The sequence below is a fragment of the Zootoca vivipara genome, chromosome 13 (genome assembly GCF_965207765.1).
Source record: "Zootoca vivipara chromosome 13, rZooViv2.hap1.1, whole genome shotgun sequence".
NCBI classification, from domain to species: Eukaryota; Metazoa; Chordata; class Lepidosauria; order Squamata; family Lacertidae; genus Zootoca; species Zootoca vivipara.
In genome coordinates this window covers 51,705,751-51,726,525 of record NC_142596.1, presented here as the reverse complement: position 1 = coordinate 51,726,525, position 20,775 = coordinate 51,705,751, and the positions used below count along the sequence as shown (strand labels likewise).

At 42.7% G+C, this 20,775-nt stretch overlaps 1 protein-coding gene across 4 annotated transcripts in view; it reads right to left on the bottom strand.

The window, feature by feature from the left end:
• The window catches only part of SDK1 (sidekick cell adhesion molecule 1), a 574,710-nt gene that overhangs the window by 156,653 nt on the left and 397,282 nt on the right, over window positions 1-20,775 (bottom strand). For all 4 annotated transcript variants that reach the window (XM_035130977.3, XM_035130978.3, XM_035130979.3 and 1 more), the window contains exons 17-18: window positions 13,330-13,511; window positions 701-816 (exon numbers count right to left, since the gene is read on the bottom strand). In XM_035130977.3, the coding sequence (XP_034986868.2) occupies window positions 701-816; window positions 13,330-13,511 (298 nt within the window). The remainder of the gene's footprint in view (window positions 1-700; window positions 817-13,329; window positions 13,512-20,775) is intronic.

Here is a 20,775-nt window from a genome sequence, read left to right as displayed (position 1 = left end):
CAGCCATTCAGAAGGACCAGCTTCAGCAAGCACTTTTTGCCCCTGAACTGTTTCATTCCAGCTGGGCACTGTACAAATTACTATTTACTTTTAAGAACTGGTGCCTGAGTTTTCTTTTTTCCTCTTCCCTCCCTGCCCCTTTCCCCTTTTTGCTGTGACTTTTATAGTGTATGTCTGTGGATAGGTTCTGTCTTTAATTAACTGTATATAAGTTGCAATTGAAGCCTTTGGGGTTGAAGAACAGAGTACTAATGCTCAGAAATTCTCTAAAAGTTCTCCCAGATATGTATGTGTGTATTATTAGACAGACAGATAGATGGATCACACTCTGGAAATCTGCAGGAGAACTTGTCTCCACTATGATACTTGCCAACATGATGCCAAAAATCACCCTTTTGAGACAGCAAATATGCAACAAGCATATTCAGAAAGACAATCAATCCATCAGAAATACAAACGATAACAATCCAGTTTCTTATATCTGTAGAACTACATCACAGTAAGTGATGACTGGCATGCCAAACATTAATAAAGTTTACTTATAAAGAAAGTAAATTTACTTAATAAAGTAAATAAACAGATAATTTAAAATGCATTCAATTTAATAAAGCTATAATTTTATGGAAAAAATAAACTGTCTTGTGGTCTTAAAATGAAGGGCTGAATATAAATTTAATAAATAATAATAATAATTTCAAACCTTGTATCCCTGATTGATCCCGTTGATGAATTGCTGTGGAGGAGGGTTCCAGAAGAATTGGATGGTGGTAGAGTTCACTGCTTCTGCTTGGATGTTCTGTGGAGGAGCTGTAGGCACTGGGACACCAGTCAGGAAGACGACAAAGTAAAATTGATTGCAGGCAGGGAGAAGGAATGGAAGAAAGGAGAAGTGAAAACGAAGAAACCTTTAGCCGCCACTCATGATTCAAAGCAAATAACAGTGGTTTGAAGAGAGACCTGTGATTTATGTTTCCGATAGTCAGTGGTGACTTTAAAAGAAAGTTAATTGGGTTATTTCTCATTTTCTGTTAGGAGATTCCTTCAACGGGCAAGGGAAGAGATGAAATGGTTCTTGTGGATTATTATTCTACAGATGAGGTTTTTCCCAAAGACCTAAGATAGAAGCACAGATGGTGATGGGTGAATACATCTCTCTCAATTATCCATGGCTGTAATGGGAATCTGCAGTTTCAAGAAGAAACTCTCACAGACTGCAACAGCAACCCTACAACCTCTCTCAGGAAACCAGCAAATTTATTGTATGTATGTATGTGCTTTCCTTTATTTGCTTGTTAATAATGGGATATTATATATACATATATGTGCATGGATGGCCCTAGAACAACGTTTGCTCTCTTGTATTAGGAAACTAACTGTCCAACCCTATGCAAGATTACTTAGAATCATAGAATCATAGAGTTGGAAGAGACCACAAGGGCCATCCAGTCCAACCCCCTGCCGAGCAGGAAACACCATCAAAGCATACTTGGAAACATCTCATTAAGTTTAATGAGGCTTACTCACATGTAAGCATGTTTGCATACGATTGCAGCCTAAATTACACAGTTTCAGACAACTAATGAATTACATCAGTGTTGTTATGTACACTGGGCAGTTGGAATGATATTTCCTATAACTTTTCTTTTTTATAAACTAAGAAGGACCTTAACAAAAGTGAACAACAGTAAGTTTTAAAACAATAGTTAGAACTCCCAAATTAAGCTTCACCTATTCATAATGATTCTGGGTGCAGTATAACAGCTACAGCTGCAAATGACTGATGGCTGACCAAAGCAGTGCTTGGCAGGTTGTGCCCCAAAATTAGGATAATGCCCTAATTTGATCCATTTACTTGGATTGTTAACTCTTCTAATCACAGAGTTGAGAACAACTATTCAATAGTACACTCATAAAAATGTGAGAAATTTATATTGAACTTGTATGCCAATTTTTCTATTTGTATGATGAGTCATATCTGCGGTAACCTGCTTGAATAAGAAGAAAACTGTGGACAATATGGATGCCATAATTGGTAAAAAGATTCTTGGCTAGATAGCATCAGTCTTCATTGGTCATCTGCACTGTTAAATTGAGAATAAGTTATGTGAGTACAAGACTACAGTAACAGAAGTCATCCATCACTTTAATTCCACAACCTGAAACTGATTCCTGAAGTCACTGCATGTATGATTAATCACAAGACTTTCTGGAATCACAATACATTTTGTGCTACTCACATATCCAGTGGGGTATATCTTGCTCAGAATGCCTTTGGAGAAGGGTTCAAATATTTTCCCAAGTGATTTATTGACTTAATAATGTTCTGATGGTGCATGGTAAAGCTTTACATATGGCATCCCTCCTAAAACCCACTCCCAACTTTCTATGACATCATCAAATAATTGTGAAAATTATATCATGCCCCAGGGCTCAGGCCCCCTCTACTGGACAACACAGAAGTTTTGGGAACAGCAAGGGAGAAAGTTTATGAAGTAACCACCCCAATAGAGACTCCCACAAAGGAGGAAGAGAAGCTCTAGGGAATAGCATGCCTCCTGTCTCCTGCACTTGAGGAGAGGGTTGGTTTGTCCCCATCCTTTGAAGCCAGAAACTTGTTCCCAGAACCATCTGAAAATGCCCTTACGCTTTCACATAATGTCCAGGATCAGAAGGTGGCTTCTCTCCCATGCTGGAGCATATCCATGTGGGACAGGATGTGGACCCAGTCTGAGGAGACATTCACCTCGCTACAGGGTTACATAAGATTTGGCAGGACTGGAAGCTCATATCTTGTCCATTTGCTTTGCATTCAGTACACCTTTGGTTTGTATCTAAACTACAGTGAACTGTCCGTGGTCCTGCCTGAACAGCTACAGCCTACCATTGCCTCTTCCTACGCTTTGCCCTAATGGTTCTGGAGGTGTGTGTACGTTACTTTTTCAGAAAAAGAAAGTAAACAGAGAGAGTATAAAAGAGGAGCAAAAGAAAAGGGTGAAGCTAACAGACTACTGTGTGCTTTAGGTTTGCAGAGAAGAGACCTTGGTGGAAGCAGTAAGCTTAAAAAGACTAAACGTCTTGCTTAATTTACGGTATCATCAATAAAATAAAACTGTGTGTGTCTCTGTGTGTGTGTGTGCTGCATAAGTCTTAAATCCACTTTCAGGGCTGGCCCAAGACATTTTAATGTCCATGAATAGTCCAATCCCAATCAACTTAGAAGCAAGTTCTTGGGAGTAGCACTTACTCTTAGGATAAGAAGGTATAGGATCACAGCCTTAGTTAACAAGGGGCACAATCTACTGGCTTATTAAACTTGTCTTTCACTTCCTGCTAAAAAAGTCCCAAAGCAGTTTGCAAGCACATAAAAAATACAACAATAAAATTACAAAAAAAACATATTTAAAGCAGATCTAACCACATTGGGAAGTTTTCCTGTGCCTGTGGAGTGGGGCCTGAGCAAGAGCACAAACATTTCATTTCAAATGGGGTTTACACATGAGAACTTCTCTGTGATTCAGGACCTGTTTTCTGTTGTACAACCATTTATGGTACCCAACATCTGTCACATGATGTTTTCCATTGTCACCATCCCTTTATGGAAGGGTCACTTCTATTGCATTGGGTTTGTGAAGTGATAAATATGCCAGTTGCTGGACAAGGGGGAGACTGTTAGGGAAGGAACTGTAAGCAGTTTTACCTCCTTGGGGAGTCTTGGCTCACACTTTGAAAAAAGCAATGACTTCCTGGCGGATGCTAGACTGAAAGTTCTGAAAGCATTTCCCACAGAGCTTGCCTACAGAAGTCATTCTTAGGCATTTTCCTGCTGCCTGCACATTGCACACCTCTGAGCATCACCTTTTTCTTTGAGAATTCTGAAGCACTTTGAGGAAGAGGATGAGCTACCTTTAGGGACCAACTATGGTAAAGGAACTCAGAATGTCATGAAAGAATGCAACATGCAAACAAAGTTTCTGTTCATTACCCTTACTTTTGGAAGCTAAAAAAGCACCCAGGCAAAGATACCAAAGTATTTACTGACAACATCTGCAGGAATGTGGCAAACTCAGTGCTGTTTTGCTTTATTTCAAAATGGAAAATGTTCTGGTTTTGTGAGAAGGTGATTTTTATTTTTATTTTTGAACTCAGGAGAAGAAGCACTGCAGCTTAAAGGATGCCTGTCATGAGAAGGGTCGGGGGGAGCGGGAGATAAAACCATGTTTGGAAAAATGGCAGCTGAAGAAATAATAATTTATGGCATAATTATTTCTTTCAGAGAAAAATCAACTTCTGAATCTCAATGAATGCATTTCATACATGGATAAAACAAGACTGACTAATGTGTGTAAGCATCTTTTGTGTACAGGAGTATAAATATCCATATTAATGGATTTATCAGCAAAAGTGCCATTTGAACTTCATGGAAAGTTGCAGTGTTACATTTTAAATGAAGGATGGCAATCCCGCATTTTGTGTGGATTTCTCAGAGTGGAGCGCGTGCCAGTCCCTTCCCTGTTGCGCTGCTCACAAACGCAGTCCTTCCCATCACAGCTGCAGGTTTGGCAAACCAAACCAAAACAAATCTGAACCTGTTTCCCCAAGTGTGTGCAGCTTTCCTGTGATGGGTTTGAGGAATCCCCACAAATTGCATAGCAGAGCTGGTGTGACAGAACCAACCTTTTACATCCCTCCTGATAAAGTTCACTTAGCTGGAAATGCATTAGAACGTAGCTGGTCAACCTACAAGTTATTATGTAGCATTCTAAAACTGTTCTTAGCAGAAAAGGTCAGGAAAGGCAGTTGTGAATAAGAGGCATCCAGTGGCCTCTGGCAGAAAGGTAAGGGGGAAACGGGAAGGGATTTAGGCCAAACATATTACTGCTGTGACTAGCTACTTGTGAACATGAAGAAAGGCAGAAGAGCAATTTTAAAGATGAGCACTCAGCATAGGCTTGAAAGGTCTCCAAAGAATGTTTTGACACCTTAATCTGTCAGTTTCCACCTCCAAACATGGCAGCCTCTTTGGATTTCAGGTTTGTCACTTTCCAAGGTTTCATTTTTCTCTTTAAGGACTAGCTTAGAATATACCACTGTGGTACATACTCCAAAATCCTAAGCACATATATTTCATGGATTCCTCAGATTTTCAACAGAAACTCATTTGCAAATCTGCTTGACTATTTGGACTGTAAGCTTAGCAATGCACCCACAGTTACAACTGTAGTGCGCTTTCTGGTGCATCTGTTTATGGGAGCAAGAGATTACTGCTTGCCTCTCCCCTAAAGCACATAGGTTCTGCATTTCAGAAAATGAATGAGAGCACTTGCTATTTGAAAGGTAGTCTTTGGGCACATCTACACTTTTCTTTACTACAAATGCAAACAAATTTTAACCCACATGGATCACCAATCCTATGCAATTTAGGAACTGGAATTATTTTCAGAAGCACTGGGGATCTCTGCAATGAAAGTTTCACAGAACCCTCAGGAAAACAACAAATTCCCAGCAGTCCTCCAGGGAATCCCAACTGAAAAGGTGGTCTAAGTTTGGAGGCTTAGAAATCTTATACAAGGGGTTATTTTTTTTTAAAAAAAGTATTCATTTCTCAACAAGCCATTTAGCAACCAAGATTAGGTGAATGTAGACTGTTTTACTCCAAGCAGCTCCCAACAGGATGCTCTGAAAATCCACTATTCTACTAGAGACCAAGCCAGAGAGAAACAGGAAGTTATGGTCATTTGAACCAACACTGATTGCTTCCTTAGACCAGCACTCTGGAGTTGTAGCAGGCAATCCTCGGAGCGCTTTCTCTTAGGATAAATGGACATTCATGTAAACTGTCCAGGTCATATTGATCTGCAAGCCACATAGCACTTCTCATTTGTTCAATTTATGGATGTTTTCCTTCTTACCAGGAACAGCTTTCTAAATAATAGTTTGCATCAGGGGTGGGGCAATCTGAAAGGTGGATCTTGAGATGTTGCTGCACACCCATTCCCATCAGTATGGCCAAAGATCAGGCACCACGGAAGTTGCAGTCCAGCAACATCTGGAGAGCCACAGGTTCCCCATCCCCTGATTTACATGACCATTGTTGCATAGCTGCCAAGTTTTCCCTTTTCTCACGAGGAAGCCTATTCAGCATAAGGGAATTTCCCTTAAAAAAAGGGAGAACTTGGCAGCTATGCATTGTTGATGCCATAATGTCAGCGTCTCAGTGTACTTGAGTATACTCAATATCTCACTGCGTATGTCCCATTTCTTATCAGGTTTTCCCAGGCAGGGAAATCCTCCAGGAAAACTCTCCAAGACTGATAGGAATACTCTGATCTACCTTCTTACCGTGTAAACTAGACTTCACACAATGAAACATGTTTTAATAATGGATGAAGATCTAAATTTGTTTTTGCATCAAGAAGAGGTTTCTAAATTTCAGAGATATATAGTGAGGCCAAAAAAGGAAAAAAGGATCATTGGGCCCTCCTAGGTAAATTTGAAATGTCCCACTGAATAAACTTTTCACACAAGTGTATCTGTGATCCTAATTTTGCATATGCAAATACCAGTTTAAACAGCATGTGGGCCATAGCCTTCTTTGCGCCAAAAACAAAGTAAACACAAGTCTGAAGGGACATCAGAGGAGGAAAGAGCAGTTGTAATGAATGATAACAAACATATGTAAGGTCAAAGAGCTGTGCTGAACACCATCCTGAAAAGGCTTTTCTGGTTCAAAGAGTCAGCTCCTTTGAACTCAGGACTACTCTGCTTTAATGCTGTGCCAGCAAGTTTCTCAAGAGAACATAAGTGATATTATTGTGTTGGCACTAAACAACTGCTCTGTTAAGAACAGCAGTAGTTGTCATTTTTCTGGCAGGTTCCTGTCTTCCTGAACTCTTCATGGCTTGGCTTGGCCATTCCTTTAGAATGGTAGACTCCTAAATTTCTACAGTCCTTCTCAGGGACCAGGGACCAGATGTCAGAAAGATTCTCCAACCTGAGAGCCTGGCAAGCTGTTGCCAGTCAGAGTATACAACACTGGGCTCTATGGCCTAATAGGGTGGCCTAGTGCAAAGTGGTTTCCTGTGTGTTCAAGTCTTAAGTGCTTGGCAGCACATTTGTAGGGGTTTCTACTTGCCAGCATGGATTGCCTCAAGGGCTCACACAAGTCAGTTGAGATGGATGATAAAGATTGTGAAAGGAATTTGGTGTGCTGGTCTTCTCCTTGCACTTACTTATAACTGAACTCCTTGATGCCAAGGGTCTACCTGGAGGAATTTACAGTGCACAGTCTTATCTCACAGGATCTCCTGGGATATTTAATGCTCCCTCATGGTATGCTGATACTGTAGGATTGTAGGAAACTGCTTTTATCAGAATTATGAAAAATAAAGTGTGCAGCCACCCTGACAACTTCTTTAAAGAAACACAAATGAGCATCAGCTTCAGCTTCCCAGCTGTCTGCCTGTAAAGATGAACTGAAAACAAAATGGCCCTTGTTAAGAGGCAGGCACCCGGATGGCTTTAATATGGCATTTGATAAACTTAATGGGTGGGATTCAATTAAGCTTATACTCAAGAGTAGAAATATTGAAATCAACAGGCTTAACGGTCATTTTCATTAACTTCAGTAGGTTTGTTGTTGTTGTTTAGTCGTTTAGTCGTGGCCGAGCCGACTCTTCGTGACCCCATGGACCAGAGCACGCCAGGCACTCCTGTCTTCCACTGCCTCCCGCAGTTTGGTCAAACTCATGTTCGTAGCTTCGAGAACACTGTCCAACCATCTCGTCCTCTGTCGTCCCCTTCTCCTAGTGCCCTCAATCTCCCAACATCAGGGTCTTTTCCAAGGATTCTTCTCTTCTCATGAGGTGGCCAAAGTATTGGAGCCTCAGCTTCACGATCTGTCCGTCCAGTGAGCACTCAGGGCTGATTTCCTTAAGAATGGATAGGTTTGATCTTCTTGCAGTCCATGGGACTCTCAAGAGTCTCCTCCAGCATCATAATTCAAAAGCATCAATTCTTCGGCGATCAGCCTTCTTTATGGTCCAGCTCTCACTTCCATACATCACTACTGGGAAAACCATAGCTTTAACTATACGGACCTTTGTAGGCAAGGTGATGTCTCTGCTTTTTAAGATGCTGTCTAGGTTTGTCATTGCTTTTCTCCCAAGAAGCAGGCGTCTTTTAATTTCGTGACTGCTGTCACCATCTGCAGTGATCAAGGAGCCCAAGAAAGTAAAATCTCTCACTGCCTCCATTTCTTCCCCTTCTATTTGCCAGGAGGTGATGGGACCAGTGGCCATGATCTTGGGGTTTTTGATGTTGAGCTTCAGAACATATTTTGCGCTCTCCTCTTTCACCCTCATTAAAAGGTTCTTTAATTCCTCCTCAGGTTCTTTAATTCCTACTACTACTAATAGTAGGTTTACTATTAGTAAAACTTAGCTGAATACAGCCTATGGAGGTTGTCTATCCATGGCTAATAGTCATGAGAGCTACATGCAGCACAACCATCTGGAGGCAGGGAACTGCAACTGACTTCATGTTCTGCTTCTGGACTTCCTAGAGGCATCAGGCTGGCCTCTATAGGAAACAGGATGCTGGGCTGAAGGGGGTCCCAGTTTGGTCCGACCCTGAAGGGATCTCCTTATCAGACAGACACCATTATAGCAGCCAGGTAGAAGGAGAACATTTCTTTGATGGGCCTTGAGTCCTCCTACCTTGGCCATCCATCAACTCAGCTTCTAACACAAATATTAGCAGGTGTAGAGAAGAAACCCAGAAAGGTGGAAATGCCAACAGCTTCTATTTCTCCACCTTTTTATAGTAAAATGTGGCTTCTTTCTCTCTTGCCCCTGCCTGCCAAATTTTGTTTTTTAAAAAAATTCTAACCCTGGATTTAGGAGCTGTTTATTTTATTTGGGAGTGAAAAATGGTCACAAGCAGCAATTGCCTGGACATTCTCCAACTGCAGAGCAATAAAGGGAAACCCATCATTTTGCTCTGAGGCTCTGACATTAATAATCTCTCAAATGAGACTGAGACCAAGCCGCTTGCTCCTCTTTTGGCCCCTTTCCACACCAAACAGAGAAGACTTCAAAGGGAAAGCCTAATCAAACGCAGTTCAATAAAGGCCACATTATCACATGGCAATGCCCATGTCAGAGTAATCTGTCTGCATTATGAAGCACTAACATTAAAATAGACTACAAATGTCCAGCTTTTAATCTACACCCAACCACAATCCATCAAATAGTCAAAGATCCTTGCCCAAGAATGGCACGGGGCCTTTTACGCTCTCTTGCATTCTAAATACCATTCTCTGTCAGTCCGCTAATGCAGAATGGAAAGCTTTCAACTTGCAATGCAGGATTTATATATTTATAAATGACTACAGACAGCTGGTCAATAAATGATGATACTAACGTCACCCAATATCAAGCAAGCTATGTTAGTGCCAATTGCCGGGTTTAAGGAAAGGGACTAGAGGCCTGAAAGGAACAAATGTGCCAAGGAAAATGGCTGAGGTGCTGGGTCAACCTGAAATGTCAAAAGAAAGGGAATGTCAAACCTTAAAGGTAACAGAAAGAATGTGATCAAAATGAAAGCAAGAAGTGGACATCATGGTAGGTACAAACTCATACACTATAGAGCTCTTGCTGGCAGTGAAGAATACAAGAGAAGGGCCTTGATTTTAGCAGGTTGGTCTTTTATAGGAAAGCAAAAGAAAGAAGACTGCATCAATAGCAGGCAAACCCAATTACGTACACTAATAATTTAATGACTATTTGAATCGGGGGAAATCGTCCAGCGGTTAAATAGAAACAGCATGAATGAAATGCTAGGAGATGCAACCCTATGTCTGTTTAAATATTGAAACATTTCTCCAGACAAAGCTATTTGAAAATCAGCTGGGGATTTGTTAACTTATTATTGCCCCTAATTGGCTTTGCCTGCTGCACTTAATCTTCCTTATGGATAGTTTTGGGGTTCTTTCAAAATGTCTGGAGAGTTTTGATTTTTAAGGAATTTTAATTGTATTTCCATTCCTAGTTTATAATTTTAAAAAAGATATTTCTGGTTTATTTGTGGGGGGGTTTCTTCATATTTCTCCTTTTGTAGTATTTGAACATGTAACACACACACACACCCCAACATGGCCATTTCCTGTAGTCCAAAGATCCTATAGGCTGGACAACTGTACAAGAGGCTGCCTTTGAAGATGGCTTGGAAACTGTGGTTTGTTCAAAACACAGCCACTGGGCTGCTAACTGAGATCAGCCACTGGGATATCATGCACAAACAACTTTGCTGGCTCCTGATCCTCTTTCAAGCTCCATTCACAGTGCTGCTGCTTACATTTAAAGCCCTACAAGCTTTAGGGTCTGTGGGCTATTCACATTTTGGACTGCCTCTCTTCGGACGAGCCTGCCTATTACTGATGTTATCATAGGAGGTGGTAGACCTTGGTGAGCACCCACCCAAAGTTATTTAGGGGGAGCACTCGCCACAATTGCCACAAACCCAATCCGGCACCTCTTAGGCTGAAAAAGAAGCCCTACCTAGTTTAATGCCACTTTCCATTTTGCCATGCTGTCCACACGCTTAAAGCTATTGTGGAGTGGTATTTTACATACTGCTTTCATTCTACTGTTTCTGTTCTTTCTGATTTTTTGCTCAGTGCTGCTCTGTGGTTTTAGTTTTTAAATGTTTGGCTGCCCAGAAACATGAATGTGCGGAAAGTGTGAGATATAAACTACTAACCAACTAGATACATTAAGATTATTTAAAACAGAGACGGTGCAAAAAATAAACTCATGGAAGTAGTACAATAGTAGTACAACAATTAATTCAACACATGTTCTGTGTGTCCTGCAGTGCATAGGACTAGATCTTGACACAGTGTTTTGTGCTTTTGTGTTGTGTGGGGACCCTTAAAAAGAGCCCTGTTGGGACAGACCAAGAATCCACCTGGCCCAGTATCCTGCCTCCAACAGGGGCCAGCCAGGTGCCTCCCAGGTGCCCAGAAGCAGAGTCTGAAGACTCAGTATTGCTGTGTCTGCAGCTGCTGTCATTGATGGTTATCCTATATCGCTGAACTCCCTACTCTGCTGTAGCACATTAGAACCAAAGACTTTGAGGCGCAGGGGTTAGAGCAGGCACATACCCAGCCACCACCCAACAGGAGCACAGGCATCTGTACCTGCGTATCCTCCATGTATCTTAGCATCAGAAGCTTCTCTTGTTTCTTTCGAGCTGATTTCGCTCATAAAAAAAATGTCTGGGCAAGTCAGTTGTTCCTTTTATTGCCCCATTAAGTTGCTGTTGCATTTCAATGTACCTCACACCCCTAACCAAAACACAGAAACAAAAATATTCTCACGAGGCAAAGTGTATTTAATCATGTAATAATACTGCTCTCCTATTCCCAGTCAGCAAAACCGTAACATGCACTTTACTGATTATGAAGTAACTGATGTACTGTGTCTCCAATGGGAAGTTTTAATAGCTCTCTTGCTTTTTACAGCCCACTAAAGCAAAGACCGTGACACTCTCACTACGGCTCAAAATTCAACATTGGCCTGCAATTTGGGGGCATCGGTGGAAGCAGCAATGGCTTCGTTTTCCGTCACAAGAGGCTTTTAGCAATGATTAGGAAGCTTAAAAGGGGTCTTGACGTGAGGAGGACAGAAGGGCTCAGAAGGCTGGAGCCACACAGCTTTTTTTTTTTTTTGCAACCATTAAATCTGCAAGGAGGAAGTATTCCAATCACTGTCGGGAGCCAGTGGGGTGATACCTAGGAGCTTTCTCATGTGCACTTCTTCCAAATGGCAAGCGATAGGAACAACAGTTGGGGCACCTTCCTGAGCTCTGGGCTAGTTCTGCCCATACGAACTGGCCACAGGCTCTCCTGGACCAGAAGAGCTCCAAAAGGCTTTCAGCTTGGCACTGGCCTGAGCAACCAGGTCTTCTTGGTTCTACTGTCCCTCTGTGTGTTCCTTGGTCTGTAGCTCCAGGGTTGGTCCTTCTGCTCCAGCTCCCGAGCTCAACTCCTGGATCCTCCTTCCTTGTCTTTGGTGACTTCTAACAGCTGCCTACCGCTCAGCCCTGACACTCCACATCCATAGACACCTCTTTGTATCTTTACACCCCCTAATTTTAGGCCCCACGTCAGGATTCAAGACAAGCAGTGTGTCTTGGCCCATCCCTACCCTCTCCAACAAATTGTGTCACCACATGAAAATGCACAATGAAAGGGGAGACATTGGCTCCAGATAGGGATCGTAGGGATACAGCTGTCACTCTCCAGGGCTGTAATGTAGCAGCCTAATTTCAGAAATTTTTAATGATAATTAGAATGGCACAACTCTGGACAAGAACACCTTAAAAAAAACACAACTCACACAACAACTTAGCAGTTGCTGTAATTATCCCAAGTACAAGAGACACTACAAAGTAGGGGAAGAATGTATTTATGATCCAATTAAGAGTGGTACATGGGTCTATAAGCATTTGGAGTTTCACAGTGCTCTTAATCAGGTCAAATTGTGCCTGCTGAAGAATTCTGAAAGTGTTTATATTCCTTGGCCTATCACAGTTGGTCCAACACAGAATATATTTAATCTACTTTTTAGCTGTCTGGATGTGACATCAGGCACAAAGTAGGAAGATACAAGCTGTGCAAATACATCTGCTGGTTGAATAACAACAAAAATGTACTATTTGGCATGAAACAAAAGGGAAAGGTAAAAAGCACTTGATCAGATGCAACTTCTTGATGCACGAAAAGGCCTCTTATCACCTTTTGCTCAGAACTCACTTTTTTGCTCCTTCGAAATGGGATCAGAAACAGCCTCCCTCCAGGAGAATCTCCCTCCTACACAGACACACTTTAAAAGCTATACACTGCCCTTCACCTACCTGGTGCCCTCCAGGTGTGTTGGACCTCAACTCTCATCTGCTCCAGTCAGCATGGCGGTATGAAACCGGGGTTGATGGGAGTTGTAGTCCCAAACATCTGGAGGGCATCTGCCATGTGCAAACAAGCTGGTTGACCAGTGCCATTTCAGTCACCAATGAGAAGAGATCCCCACATATATTAAGTAAAATAGAAACATCGTCACCCACCCCACCCATCTCTCCATCTACCTCTTTCCCCCTTTCTTCCTAATGTCTCAACAAATGAAACTAATTTGTAAAAATGTTATGAGATACATTGCATATATCTTTGTAAATCAAGAGAGAGAGAGAGAGAGAGAGAGAGAGAGAGAGAAATAGAGAGAAATAGAGAGAAATAGAGAGAAATAATAGATAGATATCCAGGGCAGAACTCACCTCCTTGCAAAGTATATTCAGTGACTGCCCTGCTGAAGGCTCCCAAGCCAGCTCCATTGTAAGATGCAACCTGGATTTCATACTGAGTCCAGATGATCAGGTCCTTTATCAGGCAGTAATTGATCTCTGCGCTGGTGATGTTCTTGTACTGGTACTCTCCAGGGAGGCCCGCCAGGCGATACCTATGCATATAGACAGAGGATCATTTGCACCAAATTACTTCAATTAAAGCAAATACCCAGACTAACAAAACAGCTTCTTTTCTAAGCAGGCAATATGCAATGTCCTACCTACTTGGGGAGGCTGCTGGTTTGGAACACCTGACAAATACTGGCTGGTCCCACCTCCAGAGCCTCCAAAAATCACAGAAACGGTGGTGGACCTGAGTGGAGACTTGGACTGGAAAGGGTAGTAATCATCTCCCTTTCCCAAGCCCTACTCAGGAAGAGGAAGCCAACACTCACATGTGCTCCAGACCCACTGCATGTGTTGCAGGTGCCACATCATACTCACGTCAAGGTTTGTGAGAAATCAATCTTTGAGAGCAGCAGCACCCATACTGTGTAACTCCCTGCCGACTGACATTAGACAGGCGCCTTCGCTGCACTCTTTTTGGTGCCCCCCCCAACAATTTTCTTTAGGCAAGTCTGTCTAGAAGGTTGGCATGTGTTTTAATCAAGTTTTTAACTTCTGGTTGATTTGAAATATTAGTTGAATGTTTTAATTTGCTGGGTTTTTGTGGTTGATTTTTAATACTCTTTTTATTAGTAGTTTAATACTTAAATTTGTCTTGTAAACTACTTTGAGGATGGTTTGTTTCTATAATCAAGGGGCATCTAAATATGATTAAATAAATAAAGACCTGGAAAGTGGTGGGGTCAGCTGGAAAAGTTGTGAACTTGCTCAGTTGGTGCCATGTGATGCATCATGTGGTTCAGCTCACTATTCCAGGGGGCTCTGATGCTGGACAGCTCTACCTACTGCTTCTAAACTCTGTCTAGATCAAGGAAAGTCATAGTACCTAGTATGCTCTATTCTGCCTTGGTCAGACCACACCTGGAACATGGTGTCCAGTTCTGGGTGCCAATATTTAAGAAAAATATTGACAAGCTGGAACATCTGTAGAGGAGGGCAACCAAGATGGTCAAGGGTCTGGAAAACAAGCCTTATGAGGAACAATTGGAGGAGCTGTGTATGTTTATCAGAGAAAAGAGAAGACTGAGAGGAGATAGGATAGCCACCTTCAAATATCTAAAGAGCTGTCACATGGAAGATGGAGCAAGCTTGTTTTCTCCTGCTCTGGAGAGTACTGTAGGACTTGAACCAATGGTTTCAAGTTACAAGAAATAAGATTCCAACTAAACATCAGGAAGAACTTTCTGACAGTAAGAGCTGTTTGACAGTGGGACGGACTCCCTCAGAAGGTGGTGGACTCTCCTTCCTTGGAGGTTTTAAAGCAGAGGTTGGATGGCCCTTTATTAGGGATTTTTAAGTTAAGATTCTCTTCCAACTCAATAATTCTATGACAAACCTTCCCCATCTCTCCTGCTAGACAGCTTCCCAGCCTCACTGGAAGATATAACTGAGGCATACAACAGAGGTGGCAGAAATAACACACAGAATTCAAACTCTGTATTATAATAATACCAATGTCAATTTCAATAATAGGAATAATATCAATACTAATCAGACAAATCCATGGAGGAGAGTGCTATCAATGACTGCTACCCATGAAAGCTATGCTGTACCTCCACAGTTAGAGGCAGCAATGCTTCTGAATACCACAGGAAGGGAAAGTGCTTGAATCCTGCTTGCTGGTTGGCCCCATGAGAAGAGGATGCTAGAGTAAATGGGCCATTGGCATGATCCAGCAGGCTCTTCTTATGCTAATAACAATGTTATTGATAGGAAGTTATAAATAACTAGCTGGCCCGGCCATGCATTGCTGTGGCTCAGTCTGTTAAATGGAGCCTCAGAGTCCCCCTTCAGACTCCCCTCACCTTCAGAGTGCCCCTTCATTTTGTTGAAATGTTTTACGTGTGTTCTGTTTACACAGGCTCATCCCTGTGACTCCCCCCACCCTGTCCCAACCCATGACCTATCCCCTCCCCTCCTCCCCTCACCCTGGCTCATCCCTGTGGTTGTCCCCACCCTGTCCCAACCCATGAGGTATGCTGCCCCCTCCTCCCCCCACCCCCGGCTTATCCCTGTGGCTGGGCATACCCTGTCCCGACCCATAATAATAATAATAATAATAATAATAATAATAATAATAATTTATACCTTCCAACAGAAAGATAAAACACAGTGATCTATTAAACATTAAAAGCCTCCATGACCTATCCTGCCCCTCCCCCCCACCCCCTGGCACATCCCTGTGATTGGCCCCACCCTGTCCTGGCCCATGACCTATCCCGCCCCTCCCCCATCCCCCACCCAGGTGAGCTCCCGCCTACACTCTGCCCAGTCTGGAAAGCCGAGCCAAGATGCTGTGGAGAGGGAAGCTTTCCTAGGTACAGTACCAGTGTAGCTGTCGCTAGAGGGCGCTGTTTTGCAACCTCTCCTGTGCTCCCAGCATGCACTTTCTTCTGAGTTGTGAGTTCTGGAACACGTGGTTTGGGGGCTTTTACGTGGCCCAGGTGTGACATCTGTCTACGCAAACAGTATGGGGCCACTCTCATATTTGCTTGGGACGTTGTGTCAAAATTTGAACGCAATCGGTCAAGCAGTTTCAGAGAAAAGTGGAGACACACCCACATGTCCAGTTTATATTTTTATATTATAAATAATATATTCTTAGGGTTTCTTTATTGTAACAGAGTGAGCAGCAAAAGCAGAGAAAGACTGACTCCTGCCTGCCTGCTCCAATATTTATATGCTGATCTCACCAAGAATACATGCCTAGGGCTAAGCAAAACTCGTGTTTTATCCTGCTTTATGGCTGCAGAAAAATTACAGCTTGTCTAATAAAAATGATGATTTAGTGTTCAACTTCCCTTTGCATGCCCCCTCACCACACACTTACAGATTTTTCTCTTTTTTTGTCATAGTGCAGCAATAAATCTGTTTGAGCAACGTTTATCCCTTAGACTTTTGGCCCCAAAATGGAGCTAAGGAGCAAATCAGGCTCTCGTTGTGGATCCACATTCATAGCACAAATAATGACAATCGGGGGAGGAAAATGTCTTGCTGGAGATTTCCAGAGAGTGAGTAAAAAGGTTGAGCAGGAAAGAATGGGAACATCTAGGCTTGTGTACCAGTTCTGTGTGCACCCTGAGCAACAAGGTGAATCAGAGCAATTCAGGTCGTGATTTCATCTGAGTCAGATCTCACCATGAACAAGGCATCTCAGGTGCTCTGAGTCAGACTGTGGAAACACCCAGAGCTCAAGAGGGGATGGGATAAAGAGGTGGGAGCAATCTTTCCTTTGGATGGACAGAACACAAGAAGAACCTGATGAATCAGGACACTAGCCCATTTGGTCCAGCATCCTGCTCTCACAGCAGCTGAACAGTTGGCTGTGGGAAACTAGGAAGCAGGATATGAGCACCAGAGCTCTCTCTCCCCCTGTGGTTTCCAGCAACTGGGATTCAGAAGCATCACTCCATCCCAACTGCAGAGGCAGAGGACAACCATCCTGGCTAGTAGTCTTCAATAGCCCTCTCCTCCATGTATTTGTCCAATCCTCTTTTAAAGCCATCCAAGTTGGTGGCCATCGCTGCCTCTTGGGGCAGTGAGTTCCATAGTTGAACTCTGTGCTGCATGTGGAAATACTTTCTTTTATCTTCCCTGAATCTTCCAACACTCAACACATCTTACTTTCAAGTAAAGGGAATGATTTTCTGAGGCCACTCAAATCAGTAGGTGGCAGAGGGCTAGTTCTTTCCCAATTGTTCTTTTCTGTAACAATCAATTTAAAATCATACCTCGCTCCCTCTTTTTCTTCATGTAAGGGGAAGGTATTTCCATGAAGGTTGGTGGTGAAAAAATTTTCAGGGCTTTTTTTTAAATAAATAAAGTAAAATCATTGAGTATAGTCTGAACTTTCACAGTTCTCTTTCTCAGGAATCTTCTTTAGGTCTCCAGTTGCTCACAAAAAAACTGGGCAAGGAACCATTTTTATTTTCCTACCCACAAATAGTAAAGTCTTATCTTGTGGGAGAATGTTGATGCATCTTTCTAAAATTTGACAGGCTTCATCTCCTCAGACGATGCTTGCAAACAGCATCTACTTCTGGCTTCGTCTTCTTCTTTTAAAAAAGTTAGATACTTTTTATTTTTTTAAAAAAATAATTAAGTAAGTAAAGGTTCCTCACATGAAAACCCCTAAATGGGTATGCCTGAATTTTGGCAGCATTAATCCACTCTGAAGGGGTTCCTTTGCCTGCAAGCTTTATACACTTGTGTGGAAAGGATGGGAATTTACATTCATTTTTAGATTCCCCATTATAGCCACCATTTCCATTTAATAGATAGATTTGGATCAAAAAAAGAAGAGAATTTGAATGACCCAGAGGGGATCTGAACTACATCAGGTTGCTTTCACGTTTTACAGGTACAATTACAAGGTGAATCTTGTTACAGGTAGGTAGCCATGTTGGTCTGCCGTAGTTAAAACAAATTTTAAAAATTCCTTCCAGTAGCACCTTAGAGACCAACTAAGTTTGCCATTGGGATCAGCCTTCGTGTGTATGCACACTTCTTCAGATACCAGGTGACTCTTGTCATCATTGCGCACCCCTAGTGGCATCCATCTATGCATGCAACTAATAACAGACACAAATTGCCTTCATGGCCAATTGCTCTCCATTCTGTTACCACTCCTCTAATGATGATCCACTGCATGCAAAGGCTCAATTCATGGTAGACAGAGTACCATTTGTGTGTGTGTGTGTGTGTGTGTGTGTGTGTGTGTGTGTTATTAAAATTCCCATTCAGTCCAATGCCACATGCATTCACTTTCACTGCAGGCTGCCTTGTGAATTCACTGTATTGCAAGACAGATAACATTGCCTTAGAAAGCCCCAGACCCAAAGGAATATCTGGTTTGATCCTCACAGGTTGGGCAAGCTTCATGGCTGAACAGAATTTGAACCTAGGTCTTCCTGGTCCTAGTCTGACACTTCACAACACTGAATTTATTCATTTATTCATACCTTTCCACCCATAGGTGGCTTAGAAACCCATAATTACAATCTGTGCAGTATTAACAAGGCAATATAAAGCTGGCTTTATATTTGCCCATTCAGGCCAGTGGGCTGGCAGGTGGTTCTCAAGAGTCTCCCGCACAGGTCCTCCCCAACCCTACCTCCTCAGATACTCTAAATGGAGATGCCAGAACCAGGGATTTGCAGAACTGTGGGTCCTTCCCTGCCACATAAGAAGTTACCAAGGCATGAAGGCTGTCAAGTCCTGGTCCTCCCCAAAGGGCTGCAACCGGTGGAAACAGAACAACTCATCATTGTTCCTGCAGGCATTGGGTTGGCCACTGTGAGCACGGGTGCTGGACTAGATGGGCCATGGGCCTGATCCACCAGGTTCTGCTCATGTTCTTAGGCACAAGGATACAATCTACAGGTCAGTCTTTGCCAACCTGGTACCCTCCAGCTGGTCTGGACCATATATTTAATTTAACAAGATTCATATGCAGCTTCCTAAAACAACAACTCCCTCCCCACAGGAGTGCATTCTGCACCATCATTATGCAGCTTCCAGAGAATGCTGAAAATGCACCTCTTTACCTGGCTTTTAACACTTGATGTGTATAATTGTTGGACCCATCTTAATGTTGTTTTGAACTGTTGTTTTGAACTGTTTTTAATGTTGTGTTTTGATTTTGTGACTGACCCGAGGACCTTGGAATGAAGGGCAGAGAATAAATAAAATAAAATATAATAAAAACACTAGCAGCAATAACAACACCTCTAAATGGTTTTAATGGTTGAGACTGATGGGAATTTTCATTCAAAACATCTCTCTCTCTCTCTCTCTCTCTCTCTCTCTCTCTCTCTCTCTCTCTCTGTGTGTGTGTGTGTGTGTGTGTGTGTGTAATCTCAAGCTCTGATTATATGATACAACAAATACAGGAACATATATATTCACTTTAAAACAAAAAGATATGAGTTGCAGAGGAAAAGAAATCAAATCAATGTCTCTATGTAGGAGTTATGACCTACATGAAAGCCAAGGCCATCTGGTGAATCCCTCAAAGCCCTGTTCTTGCACTCAGCGGAGGGGAAAAACCACATTGAAAGGAAATAATTATCAAAAACAAACAATCCTCGGAAGCCTGAGAACTTGCAGGCGGGGAGGGGGGAGGAGGAGAGATGTTTGCCTTTCCCCCTTCAGGAAACAAGCTGTACAATAGCTGTTCAGAATATGCTAATCCACATATCAGAAATAAGTAGACTAAATAGCCGTCTGACTTGCAAATGAGGCATTATGACTCTGGGAGAAGACAAACATGGAAATACTGTAGTTATATTGCCTGCACTTCTATTTTCCCCTAAATTAACAAGCCACAATTGTGGGGAGGGGTTCAGGCAACAAGCCAGGCCTGCCTCATGTTTTCCTGCTCAAGGCTTTGATGGCTGCACAGTGGCGAACAACGCAGGACTGCATCCATCTAAGTGATACTCAGAGTAGACCTATTAAAAATAATAGTGGATGACTAACTTAAGCCTGCTGTTTTCAATGGTTGTGCACTAAGCATGACTGAGTATTTGGATACAACCCCATGTCAGGCTGCATTGACCCCCCTCTGTAATGTCTGGCCCAACTGACCCCGGGTCTCCTCCAACCCTCCCTGCTCAATACTGCTAATTTCCACTGGCAGGATCAGGGAAACCACCTTGTCTTGAGTTTGAGTCACAGGTCAAGTTGGCCCAGATGTTATGGGAGAAGGAAACATGATCTGGGGGCTGTGATTTGAACAGCAGCCCCATTTTCTTCATACCTCCCCCCTCAAAAGAGAGGGAAGGTGGCCTGTCTCACTTGCAAATTCACACTTGAAGAATTTTCATCCAAACTCCAGATGCAAAGTTATGGCTCTCTCTGGGTTGTCCCCCACACATCTAGGTGGAAACCTAGCTGAATATAATAATGTGGAGAAGCCACAGCTTAGCCGTAGAGCAAGGGCTGATTCATGGGAGTTCTAGTTGTTGTTTTTTTTAAAAAAGGAGCCCATTGCAGATGATGCAAAAGACCCCTGTCTCATAGCCTGGGGAGCTGCTGCCAGCTAGAGGAAACCATACTGGCTTAGATGGGCCCGCTGTCTGATTTGGTATATGCTCTGTGCATCCTGCTGTTCTCTTGCAGTCAAAGCATGGGTTGTCCCTGGGATTGTGCTCTTGGCTTAATGCTCATTCCTCGTTCTCTGCGTGCAGCATCTCTCTGCTAGGGAGCAAGGGATGGCCAGTTTGCAAATGTCACATCCTTCTGTGTCCC